Consider the following 26031-nt stretch of genomic DNA (forward strand, 5'->3'; position numbering starts at 1 on the left):
GGAGAGGGAGGGTCTGAGGGAAGTCCTGCCTTAGTCCTGCCCTGCTGCCCTTTTACCATCCCCTTGCCCCCTCCTCCTGGCCTATCCTGGGGGTCTCCCATCCTATTGCTAAGGAAGCTTTGGATACAAAGCCGGGTCTCCTCCCATGGAGAGGGAATGGGCTTCCCTCTGCCCTCGTACCCATCATGAGCAACCTGACTAAGGAAAGCAAGCACAGCAGCAGCAGCCTTGACAAGGAGGTAAGTGCAGCTGTGCGCCCCCTTGGAGAAGTGGGGTTGGGCTTGGTGCTGCAGATACTCAAGGGCCAGGCTGGGTGTTTGCTGCCCAGGGCTCCGGGAAGCCCGCAGCACCATCCAGCCCCCCCTCACATGGCCTGAGAGGAACAGTGAGGCTCCTCCAGTGGACCATGCCTTGGCACTTGCCCTGGTCCCACCCCCTTCTGCCAGAGACCCTCAGATCTGTCCCACTCCTGCCCAGCCTCCCACAGGCCCTCTTGACATGAATGATGTAGAGCTGGCCATGCCCACCCAATAGGCCATACCCACTCCATCCACGCCCACCCAGTAGGCTGCACCCACCCTGGCCACACCTACCCGGACCCCCTAATTGAGTTTGACATGCCTGCATTAAAGAAACAATGAACCCTAAACCAATTTATGTGGATGAAGAGGGGAGAATATTAATGGTGGAAATAATGATGGATCAAAAACAGATACTAATGGTAGCAATATTAGCACCAAATGATAAACAAGAACAATTTTACCAAAAATTACATTAAAAATATTAGATTTAAACTATCAAAATCTCTGTATAATGGGAGACTTTAATGCAATAACAGACGGAACTTTGGACTATAAAAGCTCTAAGCAAGTAAGGAAAGGAGGAAATATATTACCTAAAGCGTTTTCATAAATGACAGAAGAACTTTGTGTCCAAGATATATGGAGAGAAAAAAATCCAAAGAAATTACAATATATATTTTACTCAAATAGACACAAATCATGGTCTAGAATTGATATGATATGGACATCTTTGGAACTTAATACGGTGATACAAGAAGTTGAGAAAGAAACTAATGTTTGGGCAGATCATAACCCAATAAAGATGACTTAGAAAGGAACCAAGAAAAAATTAAGATGGTCCTTGAACAAATCAATATTGAAAGAAAAAGAATTTATACAACTAGTGACAAAGGAAATGAATTTTTTTCTTCAAAATAAACGAAAGAAGAAACATCGCTTCAAAATGTGTGGGATATGGCCAAAGGATATTTCAGAAGGTTGGCTATAACTTATACTGCTAAAAAGAATAAAGAAAAGAAACAACAACAGTTAAAGTTGAAGGAAGAATTCAGAAAGTTAGAATCAGAATTACAACTAGACCCACAAAAGAAAATACTTAAGAAACAAATGGAGATAATAAAACACAAATTAAATCTAGCCAAGATGGAAATAATGGCTCAACAGATTAAAAGGGCTAAACAGAATTTTTTTGAAAATACCAACAAGCCGGGGAGATGGTTAGCATATAGACCGAAAAAAGAAAAAGAGAAAAAACTGATAAATAAGCTGAAAGATCCAAAAGATGAATTACAGTTTCAAAATGATACAATTAGAAAAATTATCAAAGGTTATTATGAGATATTTTACAACGTAGAAGAAATTCCAAAAGAAAAAATACAGCAGTATTTTAAAAAAGCAGACTTATTAAAAAATTTCAGAGAATATTCAAGATATATTAAATGGAAAAATATCAATGATGGAGATTATAGAGACTGTAAAAAGGCAAAAAAAAAAAAAAATGATAAGACTCCAGGTCCAGATGGATTACCTGCAGAGCTTTATAAATCATTACAAGATATACCAAATCCTATTTTGAAAGAACTGTGTAATGAAATACTCCTGGAGACTAAAATACTAAATACATGGATTGAAGCCAATATTACTTTAATACCCAAAGAAGACTATGATTTAATGCAAATAAAAAACTATAGACCAATATCCTCCTTCATGGATTACTGCCTTGTCATGGCGAAGGGGCTTGCATAACTCAATGAAACTATGAGTTATGCCGTGCAGGGCCACCCAAGATGGACAGGTCATAGCAGAGAGTTCTGACAAAATGTGATCCACTGGAGAAGGAAATGGCAACCCACTCCAGTATCTTTGCCATGAAAACCCCATGGACAGTACCAAAAGGCAAAAAGATATGACACTGGAAGATGAGCCCCTCAGGTCAGAAAGTGTCCAATATGCTACTGGAGAAGAGCAGAGGGCTAGTAGTAGTAGCGCCAGAAAGAGTGAAGCGACTGGGCCAAAACCAAAAGGATGCTCAGCTGTGGATGCATAAGAACCTGGAATTTAACATCCATGAATCAAGGAAAGCTAGACGTGGTCTAACAAGAGATGACAAGACTGAACATCAACATCTTAGGAATCAGTGAACTAAAATGGACAGGAATGGGTGAATTTAATTCAGAGGACCATCAGATATACTACTGCGGGCAAGAATCCCTCAGAATAAATGTAGTAGCCTTCATGGTCAATAAAAGAGTAGGAAAAGCAATACTGGGATACAACTCCCAAAATGACAGAATGATCTCAGTGCGAATCCAAGGCAAACCATTCAATATCACAGTAGTCCAAGTCTATGCCCCAACCACTGGTGCTGAAGAGGATGAAATTGATTGGTTCTATGAAGTCCTACAGCATATTATAGAATCAACACCAAAAAATGATGTCCTTATCATCATGGGGGATTGGAATGCTAAAGTAGGAAGAAAACAATAGAATAGGGAAAACCAGAGATCTCTTCAAAAAAATTGGAGATATGAAGGAAATGTTTCATGCAAAGATGGGCATGATAAAGGACCAAAATGGCAGGGACCTAACAGAGGCAGAAGAGATTAAGAAGAGATGGCAAAATTACACAGAAGAACTATACAAGAATGAGCTTAGCATCCCTGATAATCACGATGGGGTGGTCACTGACCTCGAGCCAGATATTCTAGAATGTGAAGTGAAATGGGCCTTAGGAAAGCTAAGCAACAACAAAGCTAGTGGAGGTGACAGTATTCCAGCTGAGCTATTCAAAATCTTAAAAGACGATGCAATAAAAGTGCTACACTCAATTTGCCAGCAAATTTGGAAAACTCAACAGTGACCACAGGATTGGAAAAGGTCAGTTTACATTCCAATTCCAAAGAAAGGCAATGCCAAAGAATGTTCAAACTATCGCACCATTGCACTCATTTCACATGGAAGTAAAGTTACGCTTAAAATCCTGCAAGCTAGACTCCAGCAGTATGTGGATCGAGAACTTCCAGAAGTACAGGCAGGATTTCCAAGAGGCAGAGGAACTAGAGATCAAATTGCCAACATATGCTGGATCATAGAGAAAGCTAGGGAGTTCCAGAAAAACATCTACTTCAGCTTCATTGACTATGCTAAAGCCTTTGATTGTGCGGATCACAACAAATTGTGGCAAGTTCTTAAAGAGATGGGAGTACCAGACCATCTTATTTATCTCTTGAGAAACCTATATGTCAAGAAGCAATCTAAATGTCAAAAAGCAACAGTGAGAACTGGACACGGAACCACTGATTGGTTCAAAATTGGGAAAGGAGTCCGGCAAGGCTGTATACTGTCACCCTGCCTATTTAACTTATATGCAGAGCACATCATGAGAAAGGCAGGGCTAGATGAATCAAAAGTTGGAATTAAGATTGCCGTGAGAAATATCAACAACCTAAGATATGCAGATGATACCACTCTAATGGCAGAAAGTGAAGAGGAACTAAAGAGCCTCTTAATGCGGGTGAAGAAGGAAAGTGCAAAAGTTGATTTGAAACTCAGCATTAAGAAAACCAAGATCATGGCATCTGGCCCTCTCAATTCCTGGCAAATAGATAGGGAAGAAATGGAGGTAGTGACAGATTTTATTTTCCTGGGCTCCAAGATCACCACAGATGGGGACAGCAGCCAAGAAATTAAAAGATGCTTGCTCCTGGGGAGGAAAGCTATGGCAAACTATAGCATACTAAAAAGCAGAGACATCACCCTGCCAACAAAAGTACGTATAGTCAAGGCCATGGTTTTCCCAGTTGAAATGTATGGTTGTGAAAGTTGGACCATAAGAAAGGCTGAGCGCAAAAGAATTGAGGCCTTTGAACTATGGTGTTGGAGAAGACTTCTGTGAGTCCCCTGGACCGTAGGTAATCAAATCGGTCAGTCCTAGAGGAGATCAACCCTGACTGCTCTTTAGAAGGCCAGATCCTGAAGTTGAAACTCAAGTATTTTGGCCACCTAATTAGAAGGAAGGACTCACTGGAGAAGAACCTAATGCTGGAAAAGAATGAGGGCAATAGAATAAGGGGATGACAGGGAATGAGGTGGTTGGATGGAGTCACTGAAGCAGTAGGCGTGAGCTTAAATGGACTCCAGAAGATGATACAGGACAGGAAGGCCTGGAGGAATGTTGTCCATGGGGTTGCAATGGGTCAGACATGACTTCGCAACTAACCACAACAACAAACTTTGTATCGGGGAGGGAACTTTTAGTCTTGGGTTCAACTATGTAAGTGCCGAATCTTGTTTCCAAATAAAATGTTCTTGAGGACAAATTTTTCGCCTTGAAGTTCTTTTGACTGGCTTCATTTATCGGAACCATGACATGGAGATGGTTATCAGCATCAAATTCCTCAGTGTGCAGTTAACAAGTAGGTTGGCTTGGTTGCTCAACAGTGAGACACTGGTGAAGCAGGCACAATAGTGCTTGCATTTTCTGCATCGCATAAGAAAAGCACATCTTCCTTCCCCTGTCCTTACCACTTTCTACAGAGGGACAATCGAGAGCATCCTGTCATACAGCATCATAGTCTGCTTTGGAAGCATCACTGCTTCAGAGAGGAAGGCGGTGCAGAGAGTGGTGAGGATGGCTGAAAAGATTATTGGCAGTTCCGTCCTTCCCATCCAGGACATAGCATATAAGCATTGCTTGAGCAGGGTCCGCAAGATTGTCTGGGACATTACACATCCTCTTCACAACCTGTTTTCCTTGTTACCTTCTGGGAGGAGGCTTCGTGGTATCCAAAGCGGAACATCCAGATTCAGTCACAGTTTTGTTCCATACACTATTAACTTTGTGAACGCTAAAGCTTCCGCCTTCCATTAAGTATTCAAGATGGACAGTGATTAATATTTATATGTTACTTATATGTAAGGGTGTAGGTCTATATCTTAATCTATATCAGGGGTCCCCCCCCCAGTCCATGGACCAGCACAGGTCTGTGCCATGCCAGCAACCGGGCTATGCAAACAAGTGAAACCCATCCTCAGGATGCAGCAGCATGCAAAACCATGCCCCTCCAGTTGACAGAAAAACCTCTCTCCACGGAACCAGTTCCTGATGCCCAAAAGGTTGGGGGACACTAATCTATACAGTATGTATATAATTAGAGGTAGCCCTCAATTTACAATCGTTCATTTAGTGATCATTCAAAGTTACAATAGCATTGAAAAAAGTGACTTATGACTGTCCTCATATTTAGGACTGTTGTGGCATCCCCATGGTCACATGAAAAAAATTTGGGCGCTTGACAACTGACATGTATTTACAATAGTTGCATAGGTCACCATTTGTGACCTTCCCAACCGGCTCCTGACAAACAAAGTCAATGGGGGAAACTGGATTTGCTTAATAACTGTATGATTCACTGAACAACTGCAGCGATTCACTTAACATTCGTGGAAAAAGAAAGGTCATAAAAGTCGTGGGCATGACTCACTTAATAACTGCCATGTTTATCTTTCTCTGTACTTCTCACCACATAACAATTTTACACAGTCCCTTACTTACAGTGTGTAATCTGTAGCTCTATCAATAATCCAAACTTTCTGGGATGGTCAGAAAACAAGACACAATTAAGAATTTTATTGTATTTTTAAAAATTGTTGAGCCTACATTGGAATCTTATGGGGAAACAAAGTAAACTAACCACCATGAGGAGTATGGATATACGGTACATATTTTAACTTAATCAGTTAGTATAGCAATCATATGAATAGAATTATAATCTTTACCCATTTCTGACTGCAAGGCCCTGTATTATAGGTCTGGCTTTGATATGTCAACATAAAAGAGCTTCCCTGCACCTGCAGTGAGCATTGTGATGAAAATAAAAGTGAAGGCAATGAGGAAGATCAAAACTTGGGAAATATCTATCAAAAAGAATAAAATAAATTTCTGATAAATATCTCTTATACAAGCAGGTTTGAAGTCTGGCACAGATGCCTTTCCAAAGAAGTACAGTTCATAATACTAGGAATAGTGTTTCATTCCTGCAACAAAATATGATTTATTACTAGATCCAACTATAATAAGCTACATCTTAGATTTGCCTATAAATGTGATATTCTTCTGTAATTTACTTTATTTTTTGAACTGCTTTTTCCACAGTAGAAAAAGATGGCCAATTTTAAAGGTCATGCTCTTCCTGGAAGTTTTTTCCTTTTGATTGGCTTGTGGTGGTCAGTGAAATACCCATTCAGGTACTTCTGTCAAAGGAGGAAAAGCATTTCTCTTGGTTCAAAGGCAGGATTTCAACGTTTAGAATTTACTGAGGGCATAATCAAGGTTGTCTTTGCTCTTATTGGTAAGTTTACATTTTTAAAAAAAATATTATTCTAAATAAGTATAATTATGATTTAAAGCAGTGGTTCTTAACGTTTTTGAACAAATCGCCCCGTTGGGCCAATGAGGAAGTTGTCATCGCCCCCTCCCCCAATATAACCTCTCAATCACAACATTGGAAATAATTCTTCAATTTATCCAAACACTTTTTTTGTTTTCTTTAAAATTGTCATCAGGACATATTGATGCAAATAATTTATTTCCAGTCTTTTTCCCATATCTCAACTGTGTGAAAATTTTTGGTGCCACCTGTCACTTTATTCCCAAACTTCGTGATACATGTATTTCATTATTATCTTATTTATTCAAAACACTTAAATGTAATGACCACTGAAAACAAAATTCAATTGCAAGAAAGTGAAATGCCTGAAAAGAAATACAGTAACATTTAATGATTGAATTACAAGTGAAATTTAAGACGCAAAAAGAAATATAAAAAAGGCATAAGAACAAACCGCAATGCAGGAACTAAGAATTTCAAGATGAAAACTCTGAAACTAAATTAAGATTCGAGGAAACTATATATAGTCACGACACTGTAAAAAGGATTAAAAATACACAAAGAAAATATAATACTGAACTGGAGTGCACGCTAAAAAAATACAATACAAATTGTTTTACAGAGCCACTTAGCATGCAATGTTTTGAAAGAAGCGCTCCCCTCTCCATCAGATATACAGCGATTCACTGTATGAAAAAGTCTCAAAAGTGTCCCCAAAACCTCTCGCTCCATCGCCCCCATATCACCCCCTTTTCGTTCCTTCGCCCCGCGTCTCCCCTTTTCGTTCCATGGCCCCCCCTGAAAAACGAAATTGCCCCCTGGGGGCAATATCGCCCAGGTTAAGAACCACTGATTTAAAGTACCTTTAAAAGAAAAATGGATTTAAAAAAATATTAAAGTTGAAGCTATTTATAGTAGTATATAGTATAGTAGATTCTATCTAGTGTCTATGGAGATTCTCAATCATCCAGGTCATGGTTGTCCCACAGGTGCTTTTTCAAGAGTTGTGAACAAGCTTCTTGGATGTGTCAGGGGAAAAATCCAGCAAAAACAAAGGCAGCACATCACAAAAGTCTCACTTTAGAATTCAGAGGTTCATTTTATTGAATTTAGGATACACATCAACAACCCATTGCAATGAGGACCAACATTGGACTAGCCGTCATGACAGTGACGGCTAGAGGCCATGTGGCCATGAACCAGGACCACTCCCAAACTTTTATACCTTTCCACAAACAGATGATCAGCTGAGCTTGCATTACCAAATTCTGTTCCTTGTACTTTCTGTTGACCATGTCTTTCCACATATACCTGTGTACATTTGAAACTTGCACCCATTTGTTACTTTCAGTTCCTTACTTCCCATGGATTCAACTTGTATGTTCTAAATATACATTTGAAACAAGCAACTTTGCAAAATTCTATTAAGCAAAGCACAACTTCATCTTAGATTCCAAATATTTCTTTAGCATTATGAAATAAACTACAGTAAGAACTTTGGTTCAGTACAATCTTTTTACATGAGGCTTAACTTTAACTGCCTAGGCCAGACATGTCAAACACAAGGCCCGGAGGCCAGATGCGGCCTGCGAAGTGGTTTCATGGGGCCCGCAAAGCCATCCTGGAAACAGTGAGGGAATGGCCTCCGCTGCCTTGGTCCTGGCCCAGGCCAGATGGGAGCCAATGTACAATTTTGTGGTGGCCATCTATGCTGAAACACATTCAATATTAGCTCCACAAGACCATGTGGAAACAGCGAGGAACCAGCCCCTGCCGCATCGGCCCTGCCCCCTGGGTGCATGCTGGAGAGGTGTCACCTTTGTGAGGAATGAAGAAATGCACCATTGCCTGGAAGTGGCCAGCACATGGCCCTCGCCTACTTCACATATCTGGCTTGATGGGCTCCGGGGGAGGGGTTTTGGCAAGCAGCAGGGCGCTCTTCTCACAGCACCAAGAGGCTGAGCAGGGTGGCATAAATCCAAAAAGAAGCACGACAAGGCCCAACCCCCAGCCTGCCCAGTTTTGGCAGGCAGCGGGGCGCTCCCCTCATAGCACCAAGAGCTGAGCCAGATGGTGCGAAACTGATGAGAAGTGTAATGCTGCCTAGCCCCCAGCCTGCCCATTTTCAGCAGGCAGAAGGTGCTGTGAGGAGAGTACCTCGCTGCATGCTGAAACTGGGCAGGCTGGAGGCTGGGCGGCATTGCGCAGGTAACGTTGACTCTCACGCAGCTCATGGCATCCCCTCCCACAGCCCACCAAGCCAGATATGTGAAATAGGTGAGGGCCATGTGCTGGCCACTTCTAGGAGATGGTGCATTTCTTCATTCCTCACGAGGGGTGACACCTCCCCATTTTGTACTTAGGAAGGAAGAAAGGAAAGAAGGAGAGGGAGGGTCTGAGGGAAGTCCTGCCTTAGTCCTGCCCTGCTGCCCTTTTACCATCCCCTTGCCCCCTCCTCTTGGCCTATCTTGGAGGTCTCCCATCTTATTGCTAAGGAAGCTTTGGATACAAAGCTGGGTCTCCTCCCATGGAGAGGGAATGGGCCTCCCTCTGACTTTGCCCTCGTACCCATCATGAGCAACCTGACTAAGGAAAGCAAGCACAGCAGCAGCAGCCTTGACGAGGAGGTAAGTGCAGCTGTGCGCCCTCTTGGGGAAGTGGGGCTGGGATTGGTGCTGCGGGTGCTCGAGGGCCAGGCTGGGCATTTGACCTCTGCTGCCCAGGGCTCCAGGAAGCCTGCGGCACTATCCAGCCTGAGAGGAACGGTGAGGCTCCTCCAGTGGACCATGCCTTGGCACTTGCCCTGGTCCCACCCCCTTCTGCCAGAGACCCTCAGATCTATCCCATTCCTGCCCAGGCCCCCACAGGCCCCCTTGATGCGAACAATGTAGAGCTGGCCATGCCCACCCAATAGGCCATACCCATTCCGTCCATGCCCACCCATAGGCTGCACCCACCCTGGCCACATCCACCCGGCCCCCCAAGGGCAACCATAATGCTGATGCAGCCCTCAATAAAATTGAGTTTGACACCCCTGGCCTAGGCTTTCCTGTCCTAGAAAAGCTAAGGCACATATTTTCTCCTTTAACAGATGAGAAACTAAACTTCTTCAAGGAAAAACAAAGAAAGTTCAGTTACCTCTTGAAAAAGCACCTTTGGGATTCTATCTAGTGTTGAATGTCGTTTCCCTGCGTGGAGATCAGATTCAGTGACAAAACTGAATAACTAGCCTGTTTATTTTGTACCTTAATCTTTTAAAGAAATATACATCTCATTTGTAATTGTTATTATAATGCATTTTGGCTATATGTTTATTTAGAGTAGGATATTATTATATATTGGGGTTGTTATTTGATGGTTAGGTATGAATATCTTTTATATCTTAGCTTTTTTGTCAAACTGAAACCAGAGATTATGTTATTATATAATTGTAGCTGTATTGAAGAGAGTTACAAGTAACCTTTTTTCTTTATGTTGTATTTGTTAATTTTTTGTATGCTACTTTTTGAACTTTTCCCATTGACCCTCCTTCCTACTTTTCCCTTTTTTGTAATTTTATATTTTAACATTTTATCTCTAAAATTAATAAAAATTCTAATATACATAATGTAGAACTCCAAGAAAGAGTTAGATCTTTCAAGGAGAAAATGACCATGTTGTAAGGTCCAGTCCCTTACTTAAACTTGAGATACTATATCAATCTAATCAGATAACCCAAGCGGAGTCTTCTTGATCAAGCAGCACTTTATTTGATCAAATTAAGCAGCTTGGAGGCCAACAATCTGGAACACTGGCAGTTATGTCCAGAAGTGCCACACCATAGAAAGTTGGTAGCATTTCTTTATAAATTTGTTAGCCAATGAAAATCAGACAACAGAGCCATTACATCATAAAGAAGACATCAATCATTCCTGTACACTCCCTTATTCCCTTCTTTAGTATATCCCATCCATGTACATGTTTCCCAAGCTTGCATGAGATTTCCCTCATTCAAAAGCTGATTACAAAAAGCAAGAAAGCAACAGTTAGACAAAACAATTTCCCTTTGTTCCAGAACCCTTCATTCCCCCCTTTATTTTTGTAATAGAATGCTTTCTGTTACTTGGTGACCAATAATGTATATTCCTTTGTTATTGTGGTGATAATCAAGACCTTGGTTGGCTTACGGGGTTTACTTACAGAGGATGCTATGACCTTCATCCCTGAGATGGTAAAAGTAACTGTTCTTTGGATAACAGGAATCAAAGATGGCAAAACCAAAAGACCTCTAAATGCTTACATAACCAGAAAATTTTCCCTTCCCCAATCACCAAAGATCTCTCCAAACAAGCTTGTGTCCATGGCAGTTGTCCAGGTTTCTGAAGAAGCTGGGTATATTTCCTCCACACACACAGGCAGCAACATGTAAAAGGAAAGCCATACCCCCCCTTTAATTTTGTAGTGTTATTTTTTTTTTTAAAAAAAAAGTTTTATTTTTTCATTTTACAGACAAATGCTTAAGAATCAACGTGGTGGCAGGGCAATCAATTGTCCACAAACAAAGTCATACTCATAAAGTTCAGATTAAATCATTAAAAAACCTCTCTCTTTTCCCTCTAGTAACATATTATATTCAAGTTAATATATTTCAATACAACTAAGTCAATCATACCAATCCTCAATAACCTTTCATCTAAATAGATCCACAAATCCAGATCCTGTGTTAAGCTTAACTATTTCAATTGCTATATTCCATATTTCTAATCTAAATACATAATTAACACTTCGGGTGTCTCCCCATTACCTTTTTCCTTAACATATTCAATAAACATTTATTAGTATCATTTCTTCTTTTTTCTTATTCTTCTTCCATTACAAAGTAGCTATCATTTCTAATAAAAAAAATATTAGTTCAAAACAGAAAAAAAACAAAGAACAAAAAACAAAGACAAAACAAAAAAAAGAAAAAAGAAAAATTACCTTTCTATTTCTATTATACTTTATAATCTATCAATCAATCCCTCAATATCTGTATCAAATTTCTTTAACCTCCTCCCAAAATTACTATATCCAAAACATATTAATACATAGACAAACATCTTGTTATTAAATTCAAACCTTTAATTAATTTTTATTCAATATAACATCTTATTTAACTGTCTTAAGCCATAAATCAGTCCATATCTAATAAGCTTTTTAAACCCATTACATAAAGCCTTAAGTCACACTCTTAAATCTTATTCTAGCTTTCCTTTTATGCCAGACAGGTTTCCATAACAACGCCTCTATATCAATGAACAAGTCACTTTTTATGCCTTGTAATATCCTTTGGATCAAACAGAGACGTCCCCTTTTCTGTTTTAGAGACCTAGCTCCTTTGTAAGTAATCCCTTGTTGTTTTAAAGAGTCAAGTCTCCACGTTTGAAACTGTTGAATAGCAGGTAGATAATAGTTACTTATCCAAGCTACCATAGTTCTCAGTTCGTTGAGCTTGTCTCTCCATTTCTATTGGTTTTAGGGTTGTAAGTGGTTTAGTTACAGTCCTTTTTAGTTCCTCGGAGATCTCATCAGCATGCATATGAAGTAGAGTGGAATCTTCTTTACCTTTAGTTAATCCCGCTTCTGTTGTTTTTTGGTCTATATAGTGCTCAGATAAAGTCTGGGGGTCAATTTGTAAATTCAAAGCAGGATTTCTGTTTTTTATTTCCATAGTAAATTCTTTTATTTGCAAATGTATTTCATCAGTAGCTTCATAAAGTTTTTCCAGTATAAGTTTATAGTCAAGTTGAACAAAGTAATTAGAAACAGTCTGTATCATTTAGTAGAGGCTGTGTTCAAGGAACATTTAATCAGTGTCCACCTCCACCAGTACAGCTATTAAATTTCTTTGTATTTTTCCTTTTATGGTAATCTGAAGGTCAAAGTCAGTCTCATCATCAGAAAAAAGAGACAGTTGCAATTTTAACTTTTTCCACAAGGTGTCCTCAGTAAAATCTTCTCCCATAGATCAGAAATATCATAAACAAGATCAGAAAACACAGAAAGGAGAATTCTTCAAATGTAGACTAAGTCCAATAGTAGATTCAATATTAAAAAAAATTTCCAAGACCCCAAAGTGAATAAAAAAAATAGAAGAAAAAAAGTCACTTTAAATTAATTCAATCCATTTAAGGTTCTTTTTCCCACTCACAAACGCCACTTTCTTAGAGCAGAGGAGTAATTTCAAAAGTGCTTTTTACAGGCACAAAAGAAAAAGGAGAACCAAGAGAGGGAAAGAAAAAAGTCTCACCCGGATCAGCCACGGTGGTTTCTGTGCTTAGATGTTCTTCTGACTTCTGGTTACAGCAGCAAGGTGAACGGCCATTTTACTGGCCGTTCTTTCCACTGTCGGCCCAAAGGAGCAATCTCAGGCCGTGGAAGAAGCTGCCACTTTCCCACAGACGACGAGGACCTCTTCACCGGTAACCGCCCCTCCAAGGCGGCTTTTCGATCCGGTTAAGGGTCTACCGGCAGTGGAGAATCAGCTGGTGAAGAGAGCAGTCTCTTCGCACAGCTGCGAGCGCTGCGATCCGGAACCGAAAGTCCATTTTGTAGTGTTATTTTAACCAATTAATTTTCTTTATCTTTCGTACGTGTACTTCTTGCCTTGGGCTAATGGAGGTCCCTGCGCAAGCATAGTATAGAGAAGCAAAACAGCATTATGTTATTCTAAATGCCTTTGATTTGTAATAATTTCTAATACAGCTTGCAGTCTAACAGTTCTATTAAATATACAAATAAGAGTCCGATAACTTATACATTCCATCTTCTTGCCAAGTAGTAGGTCCATCTGGGGCAGTTCAGTTGAGGGTGGCATCTGTTAGATTGGTCCATAAAGTAGACAGTTGGGGAATGTTTGCCATGGGAGTTTGGGGTTAGGCCGAAACATCGGTAATCCACTAAAAGGATACGGAGGTGCTCATCTACAAGAGATGTTCACTCCTAAGTCTCCCTAAGGTTTTTACCAGAACCTTCTCTTTTTAAAACAGAGGCTTCCCACTATGGAAGTGGTCAGAGTCCACATGTTAGGTCTATTTGTGGCTTTTCCAGTGATATTTTGACTAATCAGGGCAGTAAAATTTATTTCACGTGCTTCCCAAGGCCGTTGTTCACCCATGGTAGTACCTACACATAGATAACAGTTAGTTACATTTAGAGATGAAGCAACCTCCATTCTCAGATGAGTATTGCTTGGCATGATAAATGAATTCAGCTAGTTGTGGTTTATTCAAAAACAATCAGTAAAAAAATAATTACATAAAATGATCTGTGAACTTAGAGATTGTCTTGGTTACAAAGCATAGTTCCATTCATATCCCAGTTCTTGGTAGCCAATGGCCCTACAATTAGGCAGGGTAAAGCAACGGTATAGATGTGAAGGTGATCTGGCTGTGGCATCTGTCACCCCATTGATTGCCATGGTTGATTCAATTGATCTGGCTAGCTAGGGGGGTATCCTCTTCCTCACTCATAGTTCCATTTTCATCCCTCCTAAAGCTGTGTGCTCAATGAAAGAGGATGACCATCCCAGATAGAAGGAGTGTAGTAATCTTTGGTCAAGGATATATGTGGTGAAACCAGTGGCAAGCCTTGACCATTTCTCTTGGGCTTATCCAACTCTCTCTGTCTGTTGGAAGATAAACTTTGTTTGCTACATAGTCCATCCAGCACCTCCACAACCAACCTCCTTCACTGATGTTAGTTCACCATTACAGCTGACATAAGATTCAGGTGACCATCCAAATATTTTAGGAATACTATAGCAAAATATCTTGGGCGACTCCTGTCAATTTTAGAAATGTAATTTAAACATGAAATACACTTTACAAATATAAGCATGCAATGAATTTCACAGACTTGGTGCTATGGTCTGTGATTTGTTCACATTATAGGTATTGCATAGAACTGAAGATGTTGTGAAATTTATTTCAAGAAATGAAAATGTGCAAGATAGAGTATGAATGTTTCCAGACAGACCACTACCAATGAAGTATGTTTTGCAGTGTCATTTTTTCTCTATATGATTTTATACATGGTAAGAAAAAATATGGAGGATATGATAAGAAAATGTGAGAAGTTTTACAAATAAAATATGTTATTTATGGAGCCACTTTAATTTTATTTCTGAAGCAGGCCTATTGCACAGTAGCACTCTTAGCTGTAAGCAGCTTAATACCATTAGATAAAATAATAATTTGATTTTTTTTTTTGCATAATAGCCAAAAAAAAGGTTGCTTGCGTATCCCTTTGTTATTTTATACAGGTATGATGGCAGAGCAGTTTGTTCCTGATGGACCTCATTTGAAGCTATATAATTATGAAAAAAAGCAGTGGAATTACTTAATGAATTGGCAGCATGCAACCATGTACCTCTTCTATGGCATCTCAGGACTAGTGGACATTGTGACTCACAGCACAAATGTATTACCTGAGGCCTTAGACCGAATGATGCTCTCACTTGCTGTTTTTGTGGAAGGTGAGCTTATGGTATTTCACTGCACTGTTTATGTAGAAAAGTTTTCTGAACCCAAATGAAAAAGAATAGACTAAATTTATCTATTAAGGTAACTATGTTGTGTAATCAATATGAGAAAGGAAACAGAAATAGGGAACAAAAATAGATAAAGACTATGAAATAATGAATTAATAAGCATCTATTTATTAGTGATACATGCAGAGTGGAAGATTTGTTTTATTTAAAGAGATTAAGAATTGATTATGTTTGAAATAATTTAACATTACTATCTGAGGATAAATTATGTTTAAAGAGATTAAACAAAAATCACTGTACAGTAGGTACCTCAAAGGATGTTGTTTAACATATTAATCATGTAAACAACCGAAAATCTTCACAGTAGCAGTCCTGAATTACATTATCTTTCATCTGCTTAAAGTATATGGCTCAAGTAAATAGATTGCGTTATTTATTTGTTTATTTATGTATTTATTAAACATTATACAAAGTTAAATACAACATCTTTCTGCAAATTTGAATGCATACATCCTATATATGTTTAAACATTCAAAATAAGAACATCATGACCCAAGGCACTTGTACTTTATAATTCCTGTGGTGGCAATAACAGCTTCCAAAAGTTTTTTTATATAACCTGCTAAGACTCTTTGGAATTAAATACATAGTTTGCATGACACAAAACCCAAAGGTTTTTAGCAGCAATCATGTATAAAACCTGCAGAATAAAAAGTAGTTGACTTCTCATTCCTTTTCAACAGGTTTTCTATTTTATTATCACATCCATGGGCGTTCCATGTTAGATTTTCATGTTCATCAGTTGCTTTTAATAACTATATTTGGAGGTGCCATCTGCATATTCTTGGAAGTCTTTTTCCACAATAGCATTGTTCTTGAGATGTTCCGAACAAGTCTTTGCATATTGCAAGGAAGTTGGTTCTGGCAGGTGAGTAAATAATTTTTCTTTTTTTTCTTGATGCATTTTAAAAATATCTTTTGAGATTAGAACCAGGATCAGCAAATGAAATCTCCAAACAGCGGCTGAACACTTACTGGATACCAGCTTATTCACTGCTTCAACCTGTCTCTGCTTCTCTTTATCTGCTAAGGTGACTGCAGTGTAATGATATTGGAGATTACTCTGCATTATTGTAAATATTGCATGACTGGTATGTAATACCTGATTCACACTTTCCCCTGTCCAAATCAAGTTCTTTATCTCGGACCACGGTCCCCTGCTTATCATCATCCCAAGTACCTTGACCTGTCTCCTTAGTCCCTAATAAGGTCAGCAAGCGTATTTTTAAGATAGTCAAGAATGCCAGCAAGGAGTGTGATGTGGATGCTATTGTACATTTTGGCATTAACGATCTGTCCCGAAAAGACGTACTCTCTGTGCAGAATGATTTCCAGAGCTTGGGGCAGGAATTTAGCAGGATAGTTTTCAGAGGTTTTACCAGTATATAAGGAGCAAAATGGAAAAGGCCAGTGTATAGCAGAATTCAATATGTGGCTAAAGGAGTGGTGTAGGGGAAGACTTTGGTTATATTAGTCACGATGTCTCCAGTTGGTCCAATGAAAAAGTGTACAAAAGAGATAGTTTGCACCCATCAAAGAAAGGGACTGAGTTACTTGGCAATAAATTCACAGATTTTCTGGAGAAATATTTAAACTGAAAAATGGGGACAGTGAGTTAATTGACACAGAACAATCCTGCCCCTGGCAATCTAAAAATTATAGGGTTATCAGTGTATGTAACATAGACGTGTATGTGTGGACAAGAATATCAACCTTGCTGCCAAGCAAAATCAAGCTTTTAATAGTGAATGCCACACAAAGTGCACTCATCAAACAGGTGGTAAGAAAATAGGGAACTCAGGCATCACACAAGTTATGTAGAAAGTAAATACAGGGTCAGTCATAAAGGACTCAAATGTCTGTACACCAACGCACAGAGTATGAACAGTAAACAGGATGAACTAGAAATTCAGGTTAATGAGGGCAGATATGATATTGTTACCATGGTGGGATGAAACCCACAAATGGAACACACAGCTAGAGGGATTTAAATTATTTAAAACAAACAGACCAAATAAAAGAGGAGGTGGAGTTGCTCTCTATATAAGAAATAACTACATCTCTACAGAAATAGAGCACAACAATGATGAAAACTGTCTTGAATGCATTTGGATCAATATAAAAGGGGGGGGGGATACCATAGGTGTATACTATAGGCCACTCAATCAAACAGAGATAATAGATGAACTTTTTGCTAATCAGTTAACTAAGGTATGTAGGAAGCACATCACAATAGTAATGGGGGACTTTAATTACCCTGACATCAAATGGGAGACAAACTCTGCACCAAGTGGAAGATAAAACAGATTCCTGACAAACCTAGCAGACAACTTTGTCTCCCAAAAAGTAGAGAAGGGAACTAGGGAATCAGCCATATTGGACTTCATTCTCTCTAACAGAGCTGAAATGATAGAAGGTGTTGAAACCACAGGAAGCTTGGCGGGGGGAGTGACCATGCAATATTGGAATTCAACATTATACAAGAACAAGCAATAGAACACAGTCAAACTAGAGTCTTGGACTTTAAGGAGAAGTATAAAAAGTGGGGCACATAACTAAGGCAGAATATCAGCAAATAGCCCGAGCCTGCAAAAATGAAGTGAGGAAAGCTAAGGCTCAAAATGAACTAAGGCTTGCAACAAAAGTCAAAAATAACAAAAAAAGCTTCTTTCAACATGTAAAAAACAAGAAAAAAGTTAAGGAAATGATTGGTCCATTAGTGGGAGGAAGTGGCAAGAAGGTGACAAGCAATGGAGAAAGCAGAACTATTTAACTAGTTTTTTGCATCCATATTTACATAAAGGGAAAAAACAGTCCAACCTATTAAAAACAGTACTGTAAAAAAGAAGATTAGAAACATAGGCAAGAAAAATGGTAAGGGAACACCTGTCCACCCTAGATGAGTTCAAATCACCAGGACCAGATGGATACACCCCAAGGTTCTGAAGGAACTGGCACATGTGATCTCAGAACACTGAACTATATCTTTCAAAGATCCTAGACCACTGAGGACTGGAAAAAAGCTGATGTAGTTTCCATCTTCAAAAAAGGGGGAAAAAATGGATCCAGGAAACTACAGACTTATCAGCTTGACCTCAATATCTGGGAAATTCTGGAAAAGATAATCAAGCAATGAATCAACGAACACTAGAGGCAAATAAAGTCATTACCAAAAGCCAACATGCTGGGTTTCTGGTGACGTCGTTGCAACATGGGCGCTGGAGAATGAAGCTCCATTCCCCAAGCCCAATTTCTACCAGCTGGGGGGTCCAATAAGACCAAAAATCACCCTGTAGAGGCAACTGGCCAAAGGATGAAACTTTGCAGATCACGGGCCAGCATTAGCTGTCCCACTTGATCCAAAGGAGCCCTTGGAACTGGCAGGAAGAAAGGCTGACTGCACCCATGTGGTCAGCCAGAAGTAGCTGATTGTCGGAGACAACAAATATTAACAAGTGGAAAGAGGACTGGAAAAGAGCTGAAGTAGTTTCCGTCTTCAAAAAAGGGAAAAAATGGAGTCAGGAAACTACAAACTTATCAGCCTGACCTCAATACCTGGGAAGATCTTGAAAAAGATAATCAAGCAATGAATCAACGAACATCTAGAGGCAAACAAAGTCATCCCCAAAAGCCAACATGGGTTTGTCAAAAACAGATCGTGCCAGACAAATCTTATTGCATTCTTTGACCAGGTGATAAAATTAGTGGACCAGAAGAATGCTGTAGATATAATTTACTTGGACTTCAGTAAGGCATTTGATAAAGTATACCACAACCTACTACTTGATAAGATAGAAAAATGTGGGTTAGACGCATCACCACCAATGGATTCATAGCTGGCTGACCGGCCGTACTCAGCATGTGGGATAGATGAGAAACCCATCAAATTTGCAGACGACACTAAGCTGGGAGGAATAGCCAACACTCCAGAAGATAGGCTTAAGATACAGAAGGATCTTGACAGACTTGAACATTGGGTGCTATCTAACAAAAACATATTCATTGGTGATAAAAGTAAGGTTCTACATTTAGGCAAGAAAAACCAAACGCACAGGTATAGAATAGGTGGTACCTTGCTCAATAGCAGCAACTGTGAGAGGGATCTTGGAGTCACTTAAATATGAGCCAGCAGTGTATTACAGCCGCCAAAAAAGCTAACACAATGCTAGGCTGCATTAACAGAGGGATAGAATCAAGATCACATGAAGTGTTAATACCACTTTACAATGCCCTGGTAAGGCCACACTGGAATACTGCATCCAGTTTTGAACAACAAATATGATTAGGGGACTGGAAGGTAAAACATACAAGGAACGGTTGCTGGAATTGGGTATGTCTAGTTTAACGAAGAGAAGGACGAGGGGTGACATGATAGCAGTGTTCCAATATCTCAGGAGCTGCCACAAAGAAGAGGGAGTGAAGCTATTTTCCAAAGCACCTGAAGGCAGGACAGCAAGCAATGGATGGAAACTAACCAAAGAGAGAAGCAACTAGAACTAAGGAGAAATTTTCTGACAGTTACAACAATTAATCGGTGAAACAACCTGCCTCCAGAAGCTGTGAATGTTCCAACATTGGAAGTTTTTAAGAAGAGACTGGACAGCCATTTGTCTAAAATGGTCTAGGGTTTCCTGACTGAGCAAGGGGTTGGATTAGATGACCTCCAAGGTCCCTTCCATTATTACTACTACTACTACTACTACTACTACTACTACTACTACTACTATGTTACAGTAGAGTGATTACCACTATTTGTTCTTCTATCAGTGCCTGCTTCAGACATTTTATCTCTGTCTGTTTGTTTCTTTGGAGGAAAAGAAACTTAACTGCCAGCATTTTCCCCTGTCCTGCCCATGGAGCTCTGATATAGTCCAAGATAACAAATCAGACAGGAATAGAAGACTTTTTAATGATCAGAAAGAGGTTTTGGTTGAGAGATGAGATGAGTGGGAGGGGAGAGGAGAGGAGATCCTTAGGTAGCAGAGCAGTGAAGCAAAGTATAGGTATTCCTTGAGTAATAATCACAGGTGGGATTAGAATTTATGTTGCTAAGCAAGATAGTTGTTAAATGATTCATGTCCAATTTTATGACCTTTTTACCACAGTTGTTAAGTGAATCATTGCAGTTGTTAAGTGAATTATGCAATGTTTCCCCATTTACTTTGTTTGTTGAAAGCCTGCTGGGAAGGTCACAAATGGTGAACATGTTACTTTGGGATACTGCAACCATCGTAAATACATACCTGTTGCAAAGCCACGTGAGTTTTGATCATGGGACCATGGCGATGCTGTGATAGTTGTAAGTGCAAGGATTGGTTTTGTAAGTCACTTTTTAAAAGTGCTGTTGTAACTTCAAACGATCACTAAACGATGGTTAAGTCGAGTATTACCATACATTGGGTCATGTGGCATATTTAGGTAAGATCAGGATTTTACAGGTTTTTTTCTCTATGAATTACTGGTTTATTTTATTAAGCCCATTTTAGTGTTTTCTTTAAACCCACTTTAGGATTTATGCTACACGTGTTTAAATGTAGAAAAACAATTATTGTTTATTGAAAGAGAGGTCTTTAGGATTTAGCAGCATTTTTAGGAAGACTTTATGGATGCTATGATCTGATGATTCATTGGCAGAGTTGTTAGAATGCTTTCATTTGTTGCATTTCTTTGGGCACAGGACTACTTTACTTTGAAATTATTTCATATTTCCCCTTTTATAAGTATGGTAGCATATAAGGAAAATATTTAAAGGTTAAGAATTGTGGTTAGACTCTTCTAGCCTGCCCAATGATTGTGACCTGGCCAAATCTACATAGTGAATATTAGATAAAGTTAATATCTAAATCAGCCTTCCCCATATCATCCTAGTATAATGGAAATTACTGGGAAGTTCCAAAGGCCTAGAGAATGCCTTTGTAGAGAAAGCTGATATAAAATGATTCTAACTCTCTATTCTTATAATACAGGCAGATAATCTGCCAACTTTTGGGTATATGCAGCCCTCAACTTCAGTTTATGTGGCCTTCAGCCTAATTAAAGAACTGTGCAAGAGATAAATTTTTCATCGGAACTATAGGAAATGAGAGAACAGAAAAAAAAGTGGACATCAGAATGAGAATAGACATTTTCAAAGAAGCAGTGGCATAAACTTTTGCTTTTTACTCCACTCCCCACATGCTTCAGCACTACTGACTATATGGGAAAAAAAGGATGTCAACCAAAGAAGTGTAGCCTACCTCAGCCTTAAGCTATAATAAAGAACACACAAAGCAGAAAGGAAATCTTATAACTGTATTTATTCATGGCAATTTATATAGCCACCCTTTCTAAAACAATGCAGGATGATAACTAAAAAACAAACGGACTTAAAATGTAATTGGACACAAAGCAGTTTTCACCAAAGGCACTTCAAGATTTGAAACAGCTATCCCAGATAGCTCTACAAATCCTGCCTGGGTCTTCAAAGCATTACTTAAAAGCAGGAAAATTTGGGGGCATGTGGATCTGGAGGGGGATGCTATTACACAGGGTAAACCAGCTTGAGAAAAGGCATGTTAGGTATGAATGACCAGACCACATGTGTAAAGTGTAAACTAGATATTTTATTGTTCTATGCTAATTTCACAGGAATCTTACCAGATGGCAGTTTGCCCCTGGGAAAGACTAGATAAAATCCAGCAACATTCAAGAAGTCAGGCCTTGCCTCTTGTGTTTACTTAATGACTCCAAATTAATTCCCAGTTTGTCTCCTCCTGACTGAGATAGTCGCTCTCCAACAGCTCCCCAAATCTGGGTATATTATCCCAAATTGGGTGCTTTTCTTTGTGCTTTTCTTTGGATAATAACACACAAACCCATTATCCAATCACAAGTGGGACATTTAAATAAGGACTTTCTGATAGGCAGTTTTGGATAATAAAGGAAAAGTTTGGAAAGCACTAGTTTTAGAGATGGCCCTGAAGCATGGAACACTATCAGATCTTATTGAGAAGTAAATATAATTGGAGAGAGGTAATCCCAGTATTTCTAATGCCCCCCTTTTTTTACAGATTGGATTTGTCCTTTACTCTCCAAGTGGAAGTCCAGAATGGAGCCAAGTGGATCACAGTAATATCATGTTTCTCACCATGTGCTATTGCTGGCATTATGCAATTATACTTCTTATCATGGCAGTCAATTATATTCTAGTCAGCTGGTAAATGAATATTATTGGTATTCTAAAGAGCTCCACTTAAATGTCAAGAATTTTACACTTTATTCAAAATCTCCATTTATTCAAAAATAGGTACTCCAATTGGATAGGAATGAAAAATTATAGTAGTTTACAGATGCAATGGCATTCAACCTATAACTTTTGAAATACACAATTGTTCCTTGATGCCTGCCTAGAAATTGCAAACAAATTGCATATGTACAGTTGTATACATAAAACTGTGTATACAATTATATACACAGTTATATAAAAGCTGTTCATACTAGTGCTGGAAGAATGTCAACTCTTTAATTTCTTACTGAGATTCTTTTAGTCAGCTTCTTTATTTTGATATCTATGTAGTCATTCAGCTCAGCACACAGGTTTGGAAGACCTTACTATGTAATACTTTGATTTTGCCTATTATTTTTGTTGTTGTTTTATAATCTAATATTCCCAACAGGTTGTACTTCTCTGAGATTAGAATATAAGGACAAAATCAAAGGACAAAAACATATTGAGGCAGCAGATTAAGCCATGCATTGGATTTCATATATCATAGATCTATATGGCACAGATTATAATATATTAACTGGACATAATACCCTAGTGATGTTAAACATTAAGAATGAAGAGTACATTTATCCATCCATATAATTTATTGGCCACACAGTAATATTGGTATAATAAGAACAACTTTGGAAAAAGAAAGCTAAATATTGTAAAAATAGATGGAATAGTAGAGTTGGTTTTTGCATTCAATGTGCTATCTTGTGTAAAAATAACTATCCCTCTACTTAATCACTAATTAGCTTAGAATGTGTGATAATTTAGCATGAATTGTTCTTGTAACTTTTCTTCTCCAGGGTGGTTCGTACCAAAATAATGCAAGTCCCATCCATGGAAATCGGATTGCTGAAAACATCTGAGCGAGAACAGGAGTCAGAAGATGAAATTTAATTCTACAGAAACATTTTCTCATAGTTCACTTTCTATTTTAGTATTTCTAGTCCCTAGTGATTCTATTTTTTCATTATTTAGTCTTATACAATTTAAACATTAATTTATGAATGTATTATGGCATTGTTTTTCTCAATTGAAGTAGAAACAAATGACATTGTAGCATCTCAAATGAGAATCAGTTCTGGCTATTAACAAATGGTGGATCCACTCTTTCATTGTTCTTGGATAAAGTGGGAAATTTTCACATATTTTTCAAACACCAGATGCAATGTAGCAGAAAATAGGATATTTATTAAAATAGTAAAATTAATCAATTATACATTATCACTATTTATAAATATAAATAATTTCTAGGATAGATTTCAAATTTATATTTGTAAATGTATTGCTTTGTTTCTTATTTTTTTTATTTTTGTAATTATTTATTATCAAAGAATACAAAAAGCCAGATATTTTGTTTCAGCAAATAATGATTTCCACAAATTACTCTGTATATTACTTTGCATATGAGAATTACCTACAGCAGAGTTGGCTTATTTTTATAAAAAGAAGAAGAAAACTATAAGGTCAAAGTATATTTCAGATGATTTCTGTATTTTGAATTCATTCAGTGCAAAGACTCACGCCATGTTTCAAATCCCTATTTTGCAATGATGCTTATGCAAACCTTGGATAAGAGATTCACTGGGTTCAAGATTCACATTATGAAGCAATTTTCTCCAAGTCATTAAAGCACCTGTGCAAGGCACTTCTGGTGTGCTTGTCTATGTGTCCAAAAAGTCATCATTGTGTTGTGACCACGCAATCACAGCCCACCCCTTTTTTATATATATCACAGAAAATTTTGCTGCACATAGAACTTATGAATCACTGTCAGATAGGATCACAGCTGGTATTTTTTGTGACTTGGAGATAAGTATAGCTGTACAAAATGTGAAGAGGATTTGACTGCAGACAGTGTGTTTTTGACAAGTAAACCAAAAATTGTTATTTGTAAACAAATGCTAACATACCTTTGCAGTGTTGTAGGATGGTGAACATGTTTAGAATACTGTGTTTATACAGAGCCCAGAGCCTTCATTTGCTTTTAGTGATAAGTGATTGCTTAAACTGTTTTACTTTAAGTTTCAATTCATGGGTATCTGTAGAGGCAGGGACAGTGACACAATAAGCCATCACTCCTTGAAGCAAATGATGCAATGTGACATCCTTGTGTTCCATTACAACCATTTATATCATTACATCACCCTGTTCAAAATGCCTATCTTTCAGTGAGTACTCCAGTTGGGAAATCCACTCAAATATTGACCCAGCCTAAATATCAGATTGCCTTTTTTCTCCTTGGGTTCATGTTTACAAAGAGCTTCTATTCCCTGTATCTTTTCCCAGCCAGTCACTGTTAACTATCAATTGTAGCTCCTCTTCCACCATCACTCCCTACCCAGCCATGGGCATCTACAGGCATTGCCTGAGTCACCTTCACCAAGTCAAAGATGTAAATTTTATTTATTTATTATTAAATTTTTATGTCACTCATCTCACTGACAGGTACCCTGGGCAAAAACTATACACCATAGACTTGCTTATTTGTGCTCTTTGTTAACACAGATAAAAAGCAATCCGTTGTAGGCAATCTTCCCTCTCTCCCCAATATTTAGTAGATGCCTTTTATCTTTTCTCAGTTTGGCATTTTAATATCATCTCTGCATATTGCGAGAAGGACTCTGCAAGAATTCTATTTATCTGAAGTAATATGACATGAAACAATGCTCAGGAAAGACTACAGGATATGTGCCTTTAGCTTTAACTTACAGTACATACTCAGGTTAGAATATCTAATTTGAGATAAAACATTACGAATGTTAATGTAATTAAAATATGTATATTATGTGTATCTTTTTTTCAACAATTATACATTTGAAGAACTTTGTGGTTTTATATGGAATACAAAAATGGCAAATTTTCTAATTCAGGAGTAAGGATAATCCTCTCAGCTGATCATAGGTGGTTCAAGTCCTTTAAAATTATCAATAGTTATTAGGTTTTAATAATATTTCAATGTATTATAGTGTATGTTGAAATAAAAAGTTTTAGTTTATTTTGAAGTAAGCACAAATGTATGCAATGAGTTACTTTCTATTCTAGAATCTATAGACCAATCTAAATATGTTTGTTCTAAAAGTTGGATCTTCTGACCTTTGGAAACAGCTGGTCATTTGTTGCTCAAATGAGAATTCGGATTGATTTGTTGTATCTTTGTTTGCTTGACTGTTATGCTGCCTAGCATCTCTCTCAAACAATGGTCATGTATCAATGGGGTCAGTTATGTAAGAATAGGAGTTTAATATAGCTAGACATAATGGCGTCCTGGAAGACATAGTTGCTAGCTGTTTCAAATTCACTGCTCTGAAATCTCAGCAATCAGGCATTAGGCTAAAGAAAAGCATTGAGGATATATCTCTTTTGTGTTCTCCCTATAGCATCTCCTAGCCAGGTGAGCATCACTGAAGACATCCATTAATACGGTAAAGAGAATGTTGTTATTCCAGAGATTCTATTACCTTAAGGCAGTGGTAGTGAACCTTTTAGAGACTGAGTGCCCAAACTGCAGCCCCC

At 38.4% G+C, this 26031-nt stretch overlaps 1 protein-coding gene across 4 annotated transcripts in view; it reads left to right on the plus strand.

The window, feature by feature from the left end:
* TMEM45A (transmembrane protein 45A) overlaps positions 1–25524 on the plus strand; it is a 31766-nt gene extending 6242 nt beyond the window's left edge. For 2 of the 4 annotated variants that reach the window (XM_039322497.1, XM_039322495.1), the window contains exons 2-6: positions 6457–6652; positions 14973–15185; positions 15944–16128; positions 22310–22455; positions 23319–25524. In XM_039322497.1, coding sequence (XP_039178431.1) covers positions 6466–6652; positions 14973–15185; positions 15944–16128; positions 22310–22455; positions 23319–23412 — 825 coding nt within the window. In that variant the 5' untranslated portion in view covers positions 6457–6465 and the 3' untranslated portion in view covers positions 23413–25524. The remainder of the gene's footprint in view (positions 1–6456; positions 6653–14972; positions 15186–15943; positions 16129–22309; positions 22456–23318) is intronic. The other 2 variants (XM_039322498.1, XM_039322496.1) reach the window with 2 other exon arrangements.
* The last annotated feature ends 507 nt before the right edge of the window (positions 25525–26031 follow it).

This window comes from Crotalus tigris, unplaced genomic scaffold (assembly GCF_016545835.1).
Source record: "Crotalus tigris isolate CLP2741 ecotype Arizona unplaced genomic scaffold, ASM1654583v1 scf7180000024115.3125172, whole genome shotgun sequence".
Taxonomy (NCBI): Eukaryota; Metazoa; Chordata; class Lepidosauria; order Squamata; family Viperidae; genus Crotalus; species Crotalus tigris.